Source organism: Ciconia boyciana, chromosome 1, assembly GCF_034638445.1.
Source record: "Ciconia boyciana chromosome 1, ASM3463844v1, whole genome shotgun sequence".
Lineage (NCBI taxonomy): Eukaryota > Metazoa > Chordata > Aves > Ciconiiformes > Ciconiidae > Ciconia > Ciconia boyciana.
In genome coordinates, this window is record NC_132934.1 from 64,045,245 (window position 1) to 64,063,803 (window position 18,559).

The window sequence follows — 18,559 nt, forward strand, 5'->3', positions numbered from 1 at the left end:
AAGTGAAGTGTTACTAAAGGAAAGCAGAAGACCTAAAGTTAAGCAAAATTTTTCCCTGCCTTGTTCCTTGTTACCCTTTTTGGTTTGTTTACTTTGTGAGACCATTAGCTGCCATGCAGTGTAGCCTTGCACAGGTAAGAGGGAGCCACTTTCTGTCCTTCCGTGGGGCTCGCTGGAGTGCTGCTGTAGAGAGACGAGTAGGTGCAGAGTGAGAGGAGCTTGTGTTGTCCTGCTCATTTCCAGGGAATGGAGTTTCACAGGGAATCTTAATATTTGTGCTGACTCGCTCATGGGGGTTTTTCATAGACTGAGAGTTTTTGTCTCAGCCCTTGAATTCTGGGCAGTTGTCTCCAGAAATACTGTGTGTGAGGTTTTCTCATTGCAGTCTTACTACTTGTGCTAATCTGGTGTTTTTTGGTTTTTGTTTTTCTCTCTCCCTCTTTATTTAGATGAGAGATCGTTGGAGCAGCAAAATTTTTCCTTTTTCTCAATGGACTCAAAGGTGCACCAAAGCATATCAGGCAGCAGGACACAAATGGCCTTAGCAAAAAGTACTTTGGAGTCCCAAGAAAGTAATTTCCTTCAAACGGTATTATCATCAGTTACCACTCCCTTTGATGTAACTTTATTTAACCAAGAAGAGACGGCCAGGATTTCAGAAGGGAGAAGTACACCGTTGGTAGATGTCTCCGTAACAAGCAATGAGGCATTCTTAAGTGACAATGAATTTATTAGCTCGTTTCCAAAGGCACAGTGGACTCCTCCACTGAAGTCTTTTGCAGTTTTAACAGATCATCACTCAGTTAATACAGTAGAGCCACCAGGAGAAACGTTACAAACTGCGTTGCTCACACCTTCATTATCTGTCCTTTTTTCACCATATGATATCTCAAAAACAGCACAGCAAAAGACTCCGTTGAGCGCTGTCCCTGAACGCAGTAACACTCTTAAAGAGTTGAAGTCTTTTGTACCAGATAGTGAAATGCTAACTGCAAGCAGAGACTTGCCGTTGTACCCTCCAAATACAGCTATTTATTTCACTTCCATTCCTTCAGAGGCGGGAGTTGCAGTGCGGGAAAACATAAATGCAAGTTTAAGAGCTCTGCTTTTTGGGGCTGCTTCAGAAGGGTTGCCTCTTCATCTCAAGCTGCTGGATGAAGATAGCCATGTGACCCCAGATGCCACAGCACAGAGTGCAGACCTGTATGGTGACATTTATGCCTATGCAAGTAGCAGAGCAGCAGAAACTCTCAGTCTAAGGACCTACCCCGCTCCAAGCATTCCCTGGGCCATGCCATCTTCAGCAGCCAGTGCTGAGCCTGCTTTATTTCCTATTAGTCTTCCAGTTGCGTCTTTCCCGCTTCACTCAGCTGCCATTTCCACAGACTCTAATACGGTTCTTAACGCCAGCCTGTTTACACATGAATTCTCCAGTACAACACCAAATTTGCCTGCCGGTTCAGAAATACCAAGTCAATCAGAGCTTGTTGGTGAGCTCATGAGTCCAGTGCCTTTCACGAGATCATACAGTTCTTGTCTGTATTGTGACTCAGTTTCAATTCTGACAGAACCAGGCTTTTCCCCAGAACATGATGTGGGCTCAGGCGATTATGTTGAAACTTTGTCCATCAAAGCCTCTGAATTACAAGGCATAACTCCATTTACAACTATAATTACTGACGAGTATGAATTAGAGGAGCCTACACCTGAGATTTTTGATACTTCTTTTCCATCAAGACCAGTTGTTTCATTTTCTTCAAGGTTTGCGGAAATGCCCGATTCAAGCATGTTGTTATTAAGCACTACGGACACTGCCCTTAACAACAGAACACCTGTAACAATTTCTCCTTCTTACGATCAGCTCCCTGGAGGAACATCACTGAACATCTCTGTTGCCCAGTTTTCCCTTCTTCTTGTGGAAACAGTTTCATTGGCACCAAGCACTCATGTAGAACTTCCTGATGCCACCACCGTTCTCTTTGATTCTGTCTTCATCCCAAGTGAGCCGGTAGCATCGTTTGCAGTCAGTCGTACGACTCTGCTGGAGTCACCAGAATTAATGCCATCAGAATCTGTGGTTTTGCTTGACAAGACATCTACAAGGGAAGAACCATCTTTAAATATTTCAGATTTTCCATCCAATCTTTTATCAACACCATTTCTTATTGAACCTAGCTACTTGTCTTTATCATCGGCTATGCTAAATTCTTACTCTGTCATGCAAAGTGATTTATCAACACTCTTACCTCAGACCTTGTTGACTGGGACATCAGTACTTTCTGAGGATGTTTCCAGCTGGGAGTTAGCTAGCACTGTCAGCTCTGCCACTGACACCGAGGTTTCTCAGTTCCCTCTTGGCCAAACATCATACTTTTATTCAAATGCATCCTCTGTTCCAGGTGCACGTGTTCCTGAAATAATGCTGTCGTCAGATTTTCACTCCGAGTCGTCTGCGTTTCTGGAAGCACCCTCAGTATTGCCAGCGGGCTCTGAAGTTGTGTTTACCTCAGCTGTTACAGGAGCTACCTCTCAGTTGGAGCCTTCACTCTCCGCCTCTCACTCCGTGGTTCCTACCCTGGTGCTGCCTGCTTCTGACACCCAGTCTGTTACCAGCAGCATCTTGCTCAATGAAACAAATCTGATCTCTTTGTTTACTACCTTTCCGGCAACTCCTGTCTTAAATGTGTCTTCATCTCTGCTCTCAACTGCTCTGGCTTCTGATGAGGATATTGGTGCTACAGTTAACCCCACGCTGCTTTTAACATCTCTCAGTGAGGGCAGTGCCCACACAGCCCTTCCTCCCACAGACCCTGACAACCTGACGTCACGTGCCGACACCAGCAGCGTGATGCCCTTTCCTACAGCATCTCTGTCTGTGACCACGTCGTTGGCTCCCACGCAATTTCCTCTGACTTCTAGCCCTCCCACTGGATATGAAGTTCCAGCAGGAAGCAGTGTAACTGTTGGTACTGATGCATCGGCTGCTCCCACTGCTGTCCCCACGACCGCTGCCACCAGTGCCACGGGCAGCCGCAGCACGACTGCTGCGGGCAGCCTGGGGACGTTCTCCTCCACCCCTCTGGTGACCACTACTCCATCTGAACCTGGGGTTGTAACCTCTGCCGTGACCACTACCAGGCAACCCTATGTCTGCGACATCACGGTTCCCGATGCTTACTTAGTCACTGCAGGTAAGATATTCCTAACATTTTTATTTTGTTTTTCAGAAGCCACTGTAATGTGAGCCCCTAGCTAAGTTGCAGGTGTTGAATTAGCTACGCAAACCTTTCAAAGAAATATGGTGTAAATTTAGACAAACAGCTGTAAAGTATTGATTTATAATTTACTCTTGAAAATAATAGAATTCACTTGAACAAAGTCTGTTGTGATAGTGAGTTACATAGACGTTACACTGCACAGAGAATGAAATTGTCTTCTAAAATTGCTGATGCGTATATACAAGTATACTGAATTAGAGGTTGCTTTATCATTTCATGGGTTGTAAATGAATGTTACTGTCATGGTACTGTTCTGCCAAACTATTAAATGTTCTGACTGAGTAAGTTTCTCCTTTCAGTTGTTGCTGCTGTTTGTAAAAAAGCCTGCATGTGAGGTAATGTAATATGAAAGAAGAGAGTTGGTTTAAAAACTGTTTGGGTTTTGTTACCATTTTTATAATTTTACCGTACTAGCTTATGTTTATATTTTCCCTCCTCCCATACTGACTTCAATTGGATTTGGTGTGTTTGTAACCAGAAAAAGTGACGTTAGTGTGTTTGAAAATTAATTGTCTCAGCATCTGTGTTTGCTTTCTTGGTGTTTTCCTACCTCTTCCTAGCTTGTTAACAAAACAATACCAGCGAACTAATCCAGGGCAGCTGCAGAAGTGCTGCATGTTCTGTGGTAAGCAACACATTTTGCCCTTAAGATTTACTTGTAATATGTAAAGCAGAGCGAGCATAATCTCATCCTCCAGATATGAAGGTGAGCTGGCTGTGCTGGTGATGAGGAAGATTTTTTTTTTTTAAACTGTAATTTGAGTAGTTTTGTAGGCAAGCTACTGATGGAAAGTAAATGCAGGATGACAACACAACAGTTTTCAGTTGTTTCCTTGACCATAGTCACAGTCTGAAGTGTGACTGTAACAGACATGACTTCCATAGGGATGTGGGGGTTTTAAAGCAGTTTCTTACTCGGTGGATATCCCTTTCAGTAATCAATGTCAAGTTTGTTTACTTTTTATTTAAGAGAAAAGTAGATGCATATTTTCTGTGGCTTTTTTCTGACCTCATCTGCATTCCATGCATTGCCTACAAAACTTTAACTGCGTTATGACAGCAGGCTCGTTGTGCACAGGTCAGACGGAATGTGCTGCAACTTTCAGATCCAATTTGAATGCCTCAGTGGCTCTTTAGAACATTCTTTTACTAGAATGCTAAAGACATTAGATATGGAAAAACAAGCCGAGAGAGAAAGTAAACCTGGAGTTCCTTAAACTGTATGTACAGTCACTTTTTAGGATACAGTCATACCTTTACCTGTTTCCTTGTCCATCATCTTAATCCGTTTGATGCAGTTGATGTCATTGCGTGCTTTCTCATGCATTACACAACTGAAAATGCAGCTTTGCACCAAAGCCCGGGAGATGAAGCTGAAATGTATTTACTGACTGACATTAATTTCCAGTGCTGGCCCGAAGAGCTGTTCTACAAAATGTCAGTGAATCCATCAGAGAAGTGCTCAGAGTTCAGTTCAGGCGATCAGTAGAGCTAGAGGTAAGTGGTATGAAGTGTGTACAAGTACTCCTTGATCAATATAATACAATAGTGGTTTTAGTTCACAGGCTAAAACAGTGATTTAAAAATAACCCATGTGGTACTATATCAGAGAGACATTTATTCTAATTTAAATGTTAGTAATTTTTTTTTTTAACGTGAATATGACATTAACTTTTTTACTTTTAGAACGTCATCATTTTCTAGGTCAGACCTTTCTTGGTTTTGCCAGAGGTGAGCAAACAGTGCCCAGCCTCTACTGCTCCCCTCTTTTGTCTGGTGAATTGAAACTGAACTGAAAAGCTTTTACCCTTCAAAATACCTGTTAAAAGGTTTTGTTTCTTCTCCTAGCTGATTATAAACTTAGCACCTTAAACAAAACAAAACCTTCTGCACAGCCTTATGCTACTTTATGTTGTAAGTGAGGCCATCAACACTTGCAGGGGAAGTGGTGAAATCCTAAATGCAGGATTTGGCAGATGAAAAAGGCAGGGAAAAAAAAAATAAGGTGTGCAATGGTAAGATGCTATTTTTAAGCCTTCAAATAGATATGACTCCTGTCCTTCCCGCACTCACAAGGCTAGGAATTGCTGCACTCTTGGTTTTTTTTGAAAGCTTCCTCTGCTTTGATGTTGAAGGAATCATCTTTGAATGATATTTCAGTGTTGTTTCCTAACCTCAATGTGAGTGTCTGGTTGAGATGGTGAGGTTTAAAGGCTCTGTTCCCTCCCTCTGTCTCAAACCCTCTGTCTGAGAGGAAAAGATTGTAGAGGTAGTTTGGGGGTTCCTTTGTTGTTTAATCAGATACTTCAACACTGGGGACAAAATGAAATGTTTTAATGGAATTACTGGTGTAGGTGCAGGTTCAGCTGCACTTGCAATTTTTCATGTCTGCATTCATCCAGTTGAGATAGCCCAGCACCACATAATCTTACTTCTTTGAGTCTATGATCTCATTTTCATCATGAAGTTTATACTCAGGCAGCAGTTTGAATTTTGAACGTAACTTGAGTTTCTCCATGCACAGAATCCCTTGGTTCCTCTAACTTCTGCTTGCCGATCTGTGTGGGGAAACAGTGTTTTGACAGCTCCTGCCATAATCACTGCACTCAGTAATTAAACAACTCCTGTCTGATATTTGAGAACATACCTCTCTACTACCCAGTCAAGATAGGAGTGTTACGAATTTCTGCCAAACGTCAGCCACAGTGAGCTGCCACTATAAATTATGTTTAGTTTAGGTCCTTTTAGCAATACCTGCCCATAAGTTTTTTATGGGCAGGTATATAAGAGATTTTTCTTCTGGTTTGTGAATTATACCTTCAGATTGTGCAAACTGGCATAGCCAAGTAGAAGTCAAAGGTCATGATGATAGAACTACCCCAATATTCAATGACCTTATATGCCTCAATAATATGGAAGTGCTTACCTTCTTAATAGTAACAACAGTAAGAGAAAATCTATTGCTAAATGTTTGAAGGTTAATTGGAGCCAACATTTTATATCTTGCTTCTTTATATTTTTGCCCTTTAATTTCCTTCCTTTCATGCCCACTATTGCCTTGTAAAGCTCTCAATAGGATATTTTGGCCCTAAGGCTGCTCAGAAGGAACTGTTTTTATAAATAATGCAGTTAGTCCAGCTTCATTTTTTGCAAATTCTTTTTTATCAAAAGGGGAGGACATCTCTGTGGAATCAGTTATGCTTATTTTATGCTAGAATGCTGCTGTCATATGTGTTCTCTTTCTGATGGCTTGAGTATGGGTTTTGCACTAAAAATAATCACTAGCAAATGTCTTCACCTCTAACAGTGGAATACTAACAAAACTGTTATTTTAAATAAAGAGCTGTCTATAGCATCAGCATGTTTAATGGTGATGTAATGCAAAATTTTAAACAGAATTTGTCCATATTGCTAAACTTAATTAATCAAACAGACCTGACTTTCGTTAGTTGAGAGTACCCAGGAACCGTGCGTACATTTGCAAGTTATGGTAAAGCAGTGCACTTCTCTAAGCTGCTTTTTTACTGTCTCTCCTATTACAGCTCACAGATGTTGTTCTCTTGCTGTGATGTAATACACAGTAAATCAGGAGACAGTCTTGTTAAATTTAGCTTGGTAATAATGTATGCTTTAAAAATAAAATCCATGGCAACAATGTATATAACTGCTGCTCACTTTAAGTACAAACCAAGTTTAACACTGAAAGGAGAATTTTTTTTTTCCAACTTTTTTTTTTTCCAGCTTTTTCGGTTGAAACTTTGGTCTCTGCTTCTTTATTATTTCAAACATTCTGAGTTGTTGAAATGGAAAAAAAAAAAAGGAGGCAGGCTTGAATCCTGCCTAATGAAAAAAACTTTTGTCAATTTTTTCCTAGCAAAAGTCCTTACAGCAAAGGGAGAATAACCTAAAATTTTAAAGTTCTTTCCAGTTGGTCTCAATGTATTGCATCTGCAAAAGAATAAGACCCTATTGTTTCAATAAGAGTAATTTTTGTCAACTTTCTCTAATGTAAACCTTATGACACTTGGGTAAGATCTGTTATACAGTGTTCCCTTGACTCAGCTTTGTTGCACTGGGGTGTGAAATAAAATAGTGTTGGCAGTGACTTGCTGTCAGGACCCCTGGTGCCATTAATTTCATGCCAACAGGAAAAAGCTTTTTGCCAGCCTCATTTGTGCTTGGAAATTTTATCATGGAGTATGATGTATACCGCAGCCACTTTGTTGCTGTATTTCATGTGGGTTTTGGGGCCTGTCCTTAGCCTATTGGTTTCTATAATCCAAAATCAGTAAACCTCTGCCTTCAAAGTAAGGAGATCAGTTCATTGTCAGGCAGTTAAATACTTCTTTCAAAGGTGCCACCTTGTGGACTTGGCACTGGCTTCATCGCTACTCACTGCTGCTGAAATTCTGGCTGGTACCATTTAGGTGTGTAAAAACGGTGAGAGAATTGTTGCCTTAGGATCCTAATGTGCGTAGAAGCAGAAGCTTTGTTTCATTTTTAAGACCTGTGAGCCTTTGTAGCCCATCTTCAGGAAGTTAAACGCTCTCTGTGGGCTCTTTACAGGATGCTTAATAAGGTGGTGGAGAGGAAACCAGTTATTTATGCTTTCTGCCAGATGTTTACACAGCATAATACAGTGGAGTGTAGGCATGGATTAGGTTGTAGCAAAGGTGGATCTAATAAAATGTTTTAGCGGACAATAATCAATAGCAAATGCTTAGGGAAGATAATAAGGGACAGCGTAAGCATAAAACTATGTTTTCCCCAAATAATCTTCTAGCCTCTAGTAAATCAAGGCTTGAAAAATTTCTGTACTAGAAGCACTCTCTCTTGTGAGGGTAGCTTTGAATGAGATAGGTTGTGTCCTGGAAACAGCAGAGTTGGATTAGCCGTTGTACTTTGGAGAAGGGATAGCTTAACTTGAAGTGGTATAAGAGTTCTCTGCTCCTGCTGAAGGTTTCTGCTTTTGCTGTGGGAATGGCTCCAAAGTGCACATGGCATTTTGCGTGCTTCTCTGGCTTTCTGGCCCAAAGTGTTAATATATTTGTGCTTGTTTACTTTAATAGGTGGCACTCTAAAATGTGGTGGCTAAGCTAGCTAATTTGTTAGCATCTGACTGTCTTGGCAGTAGAGGTGAAACCTGCAAGAGAGGATTGGATGGATGGCTGGGTTTGTGAACCGTTAGAGCTGTGCAAGAGGAGCTATTCTCATTCATGAATCAAGAGTCATGAGCTGTGCTCATCTATCGTAGACAACTTTGCAAACTTGTCTTTGAATTAGCTTGTAGACAGCATCATGCTGCCATGGCTATATTATTTCTGTCATCTGAATTAGGTTGTAGAGAGCTAACCGTAGACAACCCTGCAATACCTCAAGCAGAAATAGCTATTGTTTTGACCTGTAGTGGTTCTAATCTACCTATCTCAAAATTACACTTGAAAGTTTTTTTAAAAATTTCCATTCTTCTGGAGTTGCTGTTGCTCTTGTGCTGCAGTGAAGCACAAAAGAGAAACAATGTCAGCTGTTAAGATGAAAAAGTCAATGCAAAATTTCAGGGGGGTGTTCGATGTAGGCTGCTTTCATTGCATTTATGGTGCACTCAACAGGTCAGAGATGGAGACAGCCGAGTTAGTTATCAGAGGCTCACTTTCCTGTCTGAAATACCTAACTCTAGTGCATAAGTATATGCTGGCTACACTAGGCCTCTCAGCATATATTGCTTTAGAAATCACCAGCAAATTGTCACTGAGATTTGTAGTTCCAATTCCTCTTTTTCTTGCCTTTAAGTTGTCTCCTTTGTGAGTAATGGGCAACTTCCTTTTGGCACGTCTTACCCATTATAACTGCCGTTTCCATTTGACAAACTGAAGCTGCGGAGATCATTTCATCCTGAGATAAAAGGATAAAGTTTCAGATAAGAGGAACTGAAGAGAGCTGTGCATATTATTCACATCAAACCAATTTGAGTTCTGTCGGTCTAAATCTGTTTAAAATAAAAGCTGGATGCTGCATATATTTGTGGACTAAGAAGGAAGAAAGGAATAATCAGCAGCATAGATTATTTTTTTTATTTTCTTCTGCTGCTGAGGTAGTTTCTTCTGGTGAAAGTAATATCTTTAAAATGCATGTTTTTTGGAGGACAGGAAAGAGCTGCTTGCTGTCTCATCTAAACAGCAATTGCCATCACTTTACACTGTTGCAGAAATACCAGTAAGCAACATGTGGGTCACAATTTAAGTAGCACTGTGCTTTTCTGTCAGGCTGATCCTGAAGTTGAGGATATCTAACATTCACCAGCACAAAGCCTGCAAGGTGCTAGCATCTCTTCATCTAAGAGGTGCACATTTATCAGAACCTTTGGGTCTCTGGTTTAGATTATTTATTTGTTTGTGAAGCCATCATATTGGACATCTCACAATATTTTAGTGTGACTGCCTTAGGCAAATAAAGCAAACTGGGGAATTAAACCAAAGAGGGGAAAAAATAATGCTGGGGAAACAGGTGTCCTTGATATTGAGAGAGTTTCTCTGAAGGAGAGAAGACACTGCAATATGTTTAAATAAATAAAAGCCTTCAGTTTGTTTTTACTTAGGTGACAGAGAAATGGTGGATAAGAGTGTCTACATGGAAACATTCACCTAGGTTTATATTTAACTTACAATCTCAGGTTTTTTTACATTATGACGAAGGCTCCTCAGGGTTTTTAAGAAGACTCAGACTCAGGAGATGAATTGGAAGAGGAAAATTGTAATTGTGGTAACTGTGCTGAAATAAGCAGATAGAAATCTATCTGGAAGAAAGCGTTGTTGAGTGTGAAAATTATATCCGTAAAACACAGGTTATGTGTATTTTGCTTCTTGCATATCACGTGAATGGTATAGGATGTATTCACTATGCAGTACATGATGGAAATGAAGAAGCTATGCAAGCGGTTTGGTAAGTAAACAGCAATTTCTTATGGGAACTCTTATGTACTCCAGGGGAATGCAGGCAAGGGGGAGTGCTATTGTGCTGGAATGTGATAAATCAAGAATTCTTGAGATTGGTGTGTTGTGCTGAAGAGATTCTAGTAGGTGCACCTAGCACAGGGGTGTTGCCTCTCTGATGCACTGGCGCAGAGGCTGCAAGGCACAGCACTGGGAGTGTTTATGCTTCTGCTCTCCCTTTGAAAAATAAAGATTGCATTTTCCTACCTCTTGATGATGTGGCTTTGAAATGCATGAGACTATGTAGGTCTAAAGTATTGCCAAATTTCACATTGAAGATTTTTTTTTAAATTTATTTTTCTTTTTTTGTAGGTTTATAAGATTTCCCCCAAATTTGCTTTCTTGGTGACGTCAGGTCCTTTTGTTTACACGGCGGTAGCCGTCATAAATGTGCTTGTGAACAGCACACTTCTTCGTGGTGAGGCCCCCATGATCCTCTCACTGCATCCTTCTTTCACTGTGCCAGATAACAGGTTCCAAGTTCAGACAGGTGAGTTCTTCCTGACCTGAAGAGGAGGAGATGTAGCTTCGTATTGATTCACACTTCTTCACTTGTGATTAAGTATGCAAGGTCGAGTCAAAACCCTGTGTTCTCCTGCTGTGAATGTTAATTCTTGGTTGTTAGTGAAATACTTGCCGGATCCGTGGTTGAGACGATAAATTGTAAACAGTTAACCCCATAATTTCATTATTTTTTCAGGAAAATTTTTTTTGCACGTTGCAAAATAGGTGTGCTCTTTTTCTTGCTTCAAAAAGCGAGAAGAGAAAAAAAATTCTGTAAAACATTTACTCATAAAATCACAGTGCAGCTGCTTTATAATGCTTGAGTCAAGTTTCAAATTATGTATACCTTAAATGTTACTTTTTAGAATTCTCATAATGTAGGAGAATTGGTGAGCAGGAGGACTGATTGCTCATGTATATTGTGAGCAGGAGGATTGCTCATGTAGTATTCAGCTTTCCATGGCTGCTGTATGGCAGCAGTTTATGTGAAGTCCACGACTACTAGTAATCTAAAGTAAAATATTACCCATGTAATAGATTTTGAGAGTCAGTGGTATCATTTAAAATAATCTTCAGGCACTATTTGCATAACAAAACCACCTACTTGATTGGTTGACTGCGTAGTGAGGTAGTGAGAGGGATTGAGTATGTAGGCAGAGAGTTAATGAATGTCAAACATGGTGCTTTTGTTCAAGTATGTTTCATGTGTTGTTTTGCTCTGTTAATAACTGTAAGGTAAGACATCACTTCTTTAATTGTGCAGGTGTGATGTCTTTTTCCACTGCTTAACATGGTTATATAGATAGACAGTAGACATATTTTCTGTTCTTGAACCTTGTATAACATTGCTGTTAGGGTCTGTAACTTAATCATAGCATTTCTTTGGGTAAGACTATATCAGGAAATCCACAGATGTGCATGTAGTGAAGGTCTGTGTGCCTGCTCACATTCCTTTACACTCACTCTTGCTCTCCTGTGCTCTTCCTTTCTCTCTTGTGAAAGATGTTAAGGTGTATGTATCTAGATTTAAAAGACTGTGTGCTAATTAAGTGTTTTGAAAATGTTAGACTGATACTAATGTGTATTAACGGACCCAATATGTGGTCTTTTAGGCAAGCTAAATACTATATTTCAGTCCACAAGAAAAAGAGGTTTGTTGCTTTTTTCCTTAAGATTTTCATGGATCTGTTGAGTACTAAGGATTTCAGTGTGACTGATTCAGTGTTCCAGTCCTGTGAAATTAGCCACGTGTGTGTAGTGAAGGTCTTTCAGTATGCAAGAGGAAACAGTAGGTATTTTGTCACTAATATCTTTTGGTAATCTAATTAGTGCTGCAACAGATAATGAGTAGAGAATTTACTGCACCAACACAAAGTGTATTTTGATTGTATTTTTACCCAGTGTTTCACTCAATATGTCCTGAACTCCATGAAAAAGGGATAGCTCTGTGGATTCTCTTGCTCATTTTGTTCTCTCTCATGGAAGTACTTGTCCGTAGGAGTAATGTGTACCCTTTGCCTTCAGTGCTTCAGTTTGTGCCTCGGAACGTGGATGTTGGGTTCTGCAACTTTAGCCGGCGCATTGAGAAAGGGCTGACGATGGCACTCATGGAAGTGAGCAAACACCAGGAGTTCTACAACTTCACTGTGCAGGTAAGAAGATTAGCATGTTTTGTGTCTGTCCCTTTTTCTCCTCACCTTTGGTTGTCCTGTGTTTCTTCCAGCCGGTAAAGTTAGTTAGGTGTTCACTGGCTACCACTTGCCGTCTAGATCACGTAGAACTATGAGGCTTTGTCGTGAAGTTAGGAGGTTTTTCCGCTACAAAATAATATGGCACCACATATCCTTCTGGTTTCAAGCTTTTTGAAAAAATGATCCAAGATGATGATTTATATCCAAAAGCATTTTTGAATATTATAGGGTTTATACTTTTTCATATAAAGGCTGCCCCAACCCTTATCAAAGTCATTCCCATCAGATTTTACTATTACAGAGTAGGGTGTGGTTAGAATGTTTTTGTTGTAAGACAACTTTCAGGTCTCATTGCCACTCAGGGGATCCTATTAGGGAATTACATGCACTCTGCCATTATGTGAGCAAACATGGTAGTTGCTTCTGGGGTCTAGAAATACTTACAGCAGTATATGATGTCCCTGGCAGCAGCTACTGGAACGTCACATGTGAAATGTATTGCATATGTGCTAGGTACTGAGTCACATAGCAGAGCTTAAAACTCCCTGGAAAGTCAGTAATTCAACTTAATGAGACCAAGTCCCTCTTCTGTCTGAATTCTTAAATTTAATCTAGCTTTGTTCTAATACCAAAATTAGTAAAAATTTTATTGTGTTATTTAACTGGTACCGTAAATGCCCATCTGTGGTACCCTAAAATAAAATCATAGCAGGAAAGATGGCATAAACTTTATAGTACCTAAGGTACTGTATATTACATATAATAAAGTGCTCAGAACTGTACAGCTAAATGACACAATGTGACTGGATAGACTGAAGGCAGAACACGCAAAACAATTTTTTGGACTATCAGCTTAGCAAACTTTCATTTTAAATACTTCCTTACTGTCTGGAAGAGGTTTGTCTACACGAACACAGTTGCTGTGTACATTGGTGCTAAAATAAGGCTTCTAACCAGTGGTAGGGTCTGGGCGTGCATGCTGCAGGAGGTTTGGACCAAGAGAACATCCATTATCAGAATGTTTCTTTACCGTGGTCTCTTCCTGTCTGTTCCATGCAGTTTGGTATTCATCCAAGATTTCTTTATTGGTAGATTTATTTTGCTGTCTCTCTAGGTGGGTTTTTTGATCATTTTCTGGACTGTAGCTTTCAGATCATTCTGGATTATGATTGACCTTAAAGGATAACTCTTAGAAGAGGAATTCACATGTAACTTTGCCTCTTCTGAGACTCAGCAGGCCAAATCAATCTGGAATAGATGTTCCTCTGTTTTGAGGTGAACTGCCCCCCCGCTTCATATTAGGAAAAAATAATTCTGTCAAGGAAGGAATGGAAATGCCAGTGGTTTGATTTTGCTGACCCTGCTTCAATCTTTTCTCTTCAGATACTGAATATAACTCTGAGCAAGCCTGGAGTAGCGTTTCGGAAAGGCCCCGTGAGCATTGTTTTTGCCGTACGAGATCGGTACGGTTTTCTAAATGGGTCCGAAGTCAGTGAGCAGCTAAGAAACTTGTCTGTGGTGGAATTCAGCTTCTATCTGGGCTTTCCTGTGCAGCAAATTGCTGAACGTGAGTACTTGCTGTTTGCCAAGACTGCAAAATACTTTTTTTAGTATTTTTTCTTCTCTACAATTTTATAGTAATTTTGTGCATCAGTGATAATGCAGCTTCAAGTACCTAACTTGTATCATGAATTCTGCAGAGCAAATCCATGCTCCTCTGCTCACACACTGCTTATCAGTGTTACAGCAACTTGTTGCTTTTGTCATCATGCTTTCCTTTTGCGCTGGGCCAGTTGTGCTTAACCTGGCTTCATTAGTCCATTGGTCTTAGTCCAGATTAAAAAAAACCAGTCACTTCAATCAATACTGCTGTGAAGTGCAATCCAAGGTGTGTGTCTGTGGTTACGTCTACAGGGGCCTTTGCTGCTTCTCAGCAGGGTTTACTACCTTGGGTTTTGCATTGCCCTTAACTGTGGCTCTGACTTCTAGAAAGCCTGGGACACTGGCAACATGAGTTTACATTTGCCCATGTAGTCTGGGTTATCTGTTAGTCACCAGCAGTGCTTTTTTGACTAGTCTATTATCTTTTAAGGTATTACCTTTTAAGCATATCTCTCGCTTCTGATGTACAACTTGCAATGCAAGTAATTTTTTCCAGTCCGTGGCCATCCTAAACTTAGATTAATGGAAACTGTCTGCATAGCAGAGTTTTCTTGACACTCAGCCTTGACAACTTATGTTTGGTTAGATTTTTCAGATGACCTCAGTCTCATAAATAAGCCAAGTTTCTAAACTTAACAATTAACCTTGTACACTAATGGATTGTTCATGACAGAAATGACTCATGAACGTAAGCAAGATCATGAGAGAACAGTACTTGCCTTTCCCTCCTTGTGGGTGTTACTGTTAACTCAGTCCATTAATTCCCCTTTTCTCCTATCTCACTGCTTTCCTATGCAGATTTTAATTTGTGGAGTTATTTTTGTGAGCTATATAGGTGCATAACATCTGACACAGTGGTTCTTGCTATACAGTTAAATGTCTAGTGGAAAATCAGACCTAATGGCAGCTGCTGTTCATTATACAGCTGTGCAGTAGTATGTCAATGAAGATACTGTAAAGAGAGTGATTGTCAACAGAAATTGTTCTCTATAGCACCTTTAAATCTATATAAGATGACTGCACAGGAAACTTTCCCAATGACTAGAAGTAGTTTAAACATACTGATTTTTTTGAAACTTTTTGTTTTCATGTTTCAGCATTTTTGAACCCTCTGCTCCCATAGTCAATTAAAAGTGTACGAGGTTGTTGACTCATTTCCGTTAAACATTTCTGCTCTCATTCGGTCTCACACAGACCGTACCTGTGCAGTGGTAGCTGTATTTAATTGAGCCAGGACCAAAAGCCTTGACAATCCCTGTCCATAGATGACTAGCATTTCTTTTGTTCCTTGTGAGGCCGCAGAACTTCTCAGGTTGCAGGCCATGGTCTTTATCTCTCACTCAAAATTAAATGTTGCTCTTGCCTTGATTGCTTGAAAGACATTTCTCTTTACTCTGCGTAGTCTCCTTTACACCTTTGCCCTAGAGTTTATTACTTTTAGTCTTTTGGGTAATATTTTTGGTGTTGTGGGGCTTTTCTTTTCCTGTGAGGTATACACATCTGGTCCTACAGTTTTTAGTTTTGTCCACATATTCTGGAGTGATACTTGTAGTGAATTTACAGGTTGCCCCTTGCTGAGAATCCATCTTCTGGATTGTGTGATGGAGCTACAGTGCAACTAAATGGTAACAGAATTTCTACCAAGGCAGATGTATCCTGAAAGACAGGCTGTTCATAGGGGAAAAATGTTCCTGTTAAATATGCATGTGCGCTGTTCTCCTTATTTTCCTTTCCTGATGGTACTTAGGAAATTTGAAGGTAATTTCTTTAGTGCTCATAGCAGGAGCTCTCCCTGTGTTATCTGCATGCTTATAGTGTCTGGCCAGTGGGGCTGATTCCTGGCTGATGCCCATGGAGCTCTGTGATAGCTCACATGTTAATGAGAAAGCCATGCAAAGTAGAATGAGTGAGGAGGCCAGGCAGTGCCTTTGGAAAAAGGTCCCACTAGGATTTCTCCTCTTTTCCTGACTACTCTGAGGATTTGCAATGAAGTCATGTAGTTGTTGGCTGTTATGGCCTGGCAAATTTAGCCTCTGTTAGTACAGTGGCATGTCCCAGCCTGTGGGTGAGATATTTCTATAACTTTGTTTCCAAAGCTTCGGGAATTGTTTGTTCCTGTTGGTGATCCTACACAAGCACGCCAGCAGTGTGGTAATTTCATTCCTGCAAATTCCAGCACAGGCCTCTAGACTTCAAACACAAAATAATTATTCTTCCTCCCCTCAAATCCACCAAATCTTCCAAACGCTATTGAACCTCAAATCTTCCCTTAGGGTAGGAAGGCAGAGTATCTCCATCAGTGGTGACTAAGTCCATCATGATACACACTTTATTCCCAGACTGTTGTATTTGGAGCTCTTGAAAAATGCTATTGCTTTGGTGCACGTCTTCAGTAATGGGAATGATGGCAGCCAAACAAGTTATGTATACACCCTGGCCTTCAATGACCCCACCTAACTGCCGCCATAGTTTATTGAATGAATGTTGCCAACAGAGCAGAGCACTTGCCTCAGAGATCTTAGCCAGAGTTTGTTGTCGGTGGTGACTCTTAGTTTGTTTGACAGAGAAATTTTGAAAACTATCTTCAAATTTGTCTAGACTGCATTTTAAAAAACTTTTAATTTTGAAATAAAATAAATAAAATTAAAAATACATGCAATAAAGCAAATTAGAATAAGTATATTAATTTTCAATTTAGTAATTCAGAGTTTTTAGGAAAGATGAGATCTTCCCAAAGTTTGCAATGTAGAAGACATGAGGTTTTGGTGGATATGGTGCTCTAAATCAAGGAGCATCTTGTCAGGATTTGACTTGCATGTTGCTAGACGAACTCATATTTACTGTAGATTGAGGCCACTGCAGGACAGCTCATTTTGATATGAACTTGTCTAGTTTGGTCTCAATAGTGCTGCAGCACATTTGTAGTCACTTTTTTGGAACACCAGACATGGTGCCGTTTGATAAGTCAGCAACATGGGAACACAGTTTCTCAGCTTGTTAGAGCTATGGGTCTGTCTGTCAGCAAGCACAATAATGAATGTAGCTCATACACTTTTATAAGCAAGGCAACCACACTCGCTTATTTTTAGCTCTTTCTACAGTTTCTTGCACTGTTGCTGTAACCGTATTTTGAGCCAAAGGATTTTAGATCTTCAGTATTCAGAGCCAGAAATCATGTCCAAAGGCTCAGCAGCATTGGGCAGATCTTTCTTGAGACATCTTATTCAGCAGTCTGTTGAGCGTGACCCATAGCCAGATCCTCAAAGCCACTTTGGCAGGAAGATGCCTAAATGTTTCTGTTTCTTAGGCCCTGAACTCTGCTTTCATGCTGTCCCTCAGTCTCCAGAGGAGCAGTAGCAGGGAGGATGTTGTGAAGATCTTCCTTAGATAGGTAGCTGCTTTGCTCTGTGCAAATTAATATGCAACCCTCTGCTTTTCAGTGTGAATTTTTGGGGGAATGTTGGATGTTTATACATTTACATATAAACAATTTACATATGTTATTGTATATATGTAAATTGTTTATATGTAAATATGAAATGTTCCTTGCCATACTGTTCTATGCCATTTGTGCCTTAGTTATCAGGTGTGGTAACAGTTAATACTCTTGGTGGTGACTTTTTTTTCTCCCCTGAGGGCTCTGTATAGGATTTTGTAAGTTTTATAGTCTGCATCTGAAGAAAAATAACTGATTGGTAGGGGAGCTGAGCTGAGCTGTCTGGGTGTTGAAGTTGATTCATACTGAGGAAAAGCTGCTTGTGTAATATCACTGGATCTCAACACTGTTAAGTGAAGTGAGACCTTGCCTTCGATAGCCCGAATATGAGCCTTGTTTGAAGGAATGTGTTTGCTCTCTGCTGCTTGTTCACCTCGCATTGCCTTTCACACACAGTCCTTTCACTGGGTTTTTCACATAACTAATATGTACTGTTTATACTTTTAACTGTGTGGATTGTCTCTGTGCAGTACATCATTAACAACAGGAATTTTTTGTCAGCTTTTTCCACTTGTTTAGAGTCAGGGTCAGTAGTGAAAGTTGTTAGTTTGACAGAATGGACTGTTCTGTGTAGGAATAGGGCTGTTGGAGTGGTCAAGCCTGGAAACTTCCAGTCTTTTTTCTTTCCCCCACAGACTTCTAGGTGACTTCAGCAACATGCTTACATTCAGATGTTCAATTTACACCTTCCTGCATGCTTATTTTGCATTGTCCACTTTACGTCTCACATATTAGATTGTAAACTGGTTAGGTGGTCATGAACTACACGTCAGTAGAAAGAAAACCAAGTCTAGTCACAGTTTTTGGGTGCTAGTTCATTAAAAACAATAGGAAAGAATTTATTGGGTATCTCTTTATGGCTGGAAGATTTCTCTGAGGACACAAAAAGGCTAGCTGTGAACTAGATGAATAATATTGGTCTTCATTAACTTACCCCAA

The 18,559-nt window shown here is 40.2% G+C and overlaps 1 protein-coding gene across 5 annotated transcripts in view; it reads left to right on the top strand.

Annotated features, from left to right (window-relative positions):
• Positions 1-18,559, top strand: part of KIAA1549 (KIAA1549 ortholog) — a 149,862-nt gene that overhangs the window by 72,003 nt on the left and 59,300 nt on the right. For all 5 annotated transcript variants that reach the window (XM_072871846.1, XM_072871866.1, XM_072871856.1 and 2 more), the window contains exons 2-6: positions 450-3,191; positions 4,687-4,775; positions 10,580-10,757; positions 12,296-12,423; positions 13,846-14,029. In XM_072871846.1, coding sequence (XP_072727947.1) covers positions 450-3,191; positions 4,687-4,775; positions 10,580-10,757; positions 12,296-12,423; positions 13,846-14,029 — 3,321 coding nt within the window. The remainder of the gene's footprint in view (positions 1-449; positions 3,192-4,686; positions 4,776-10,579; positions 10,758-12,295; positions 12,424-13,845; positions 14,030-18,559) is intronic.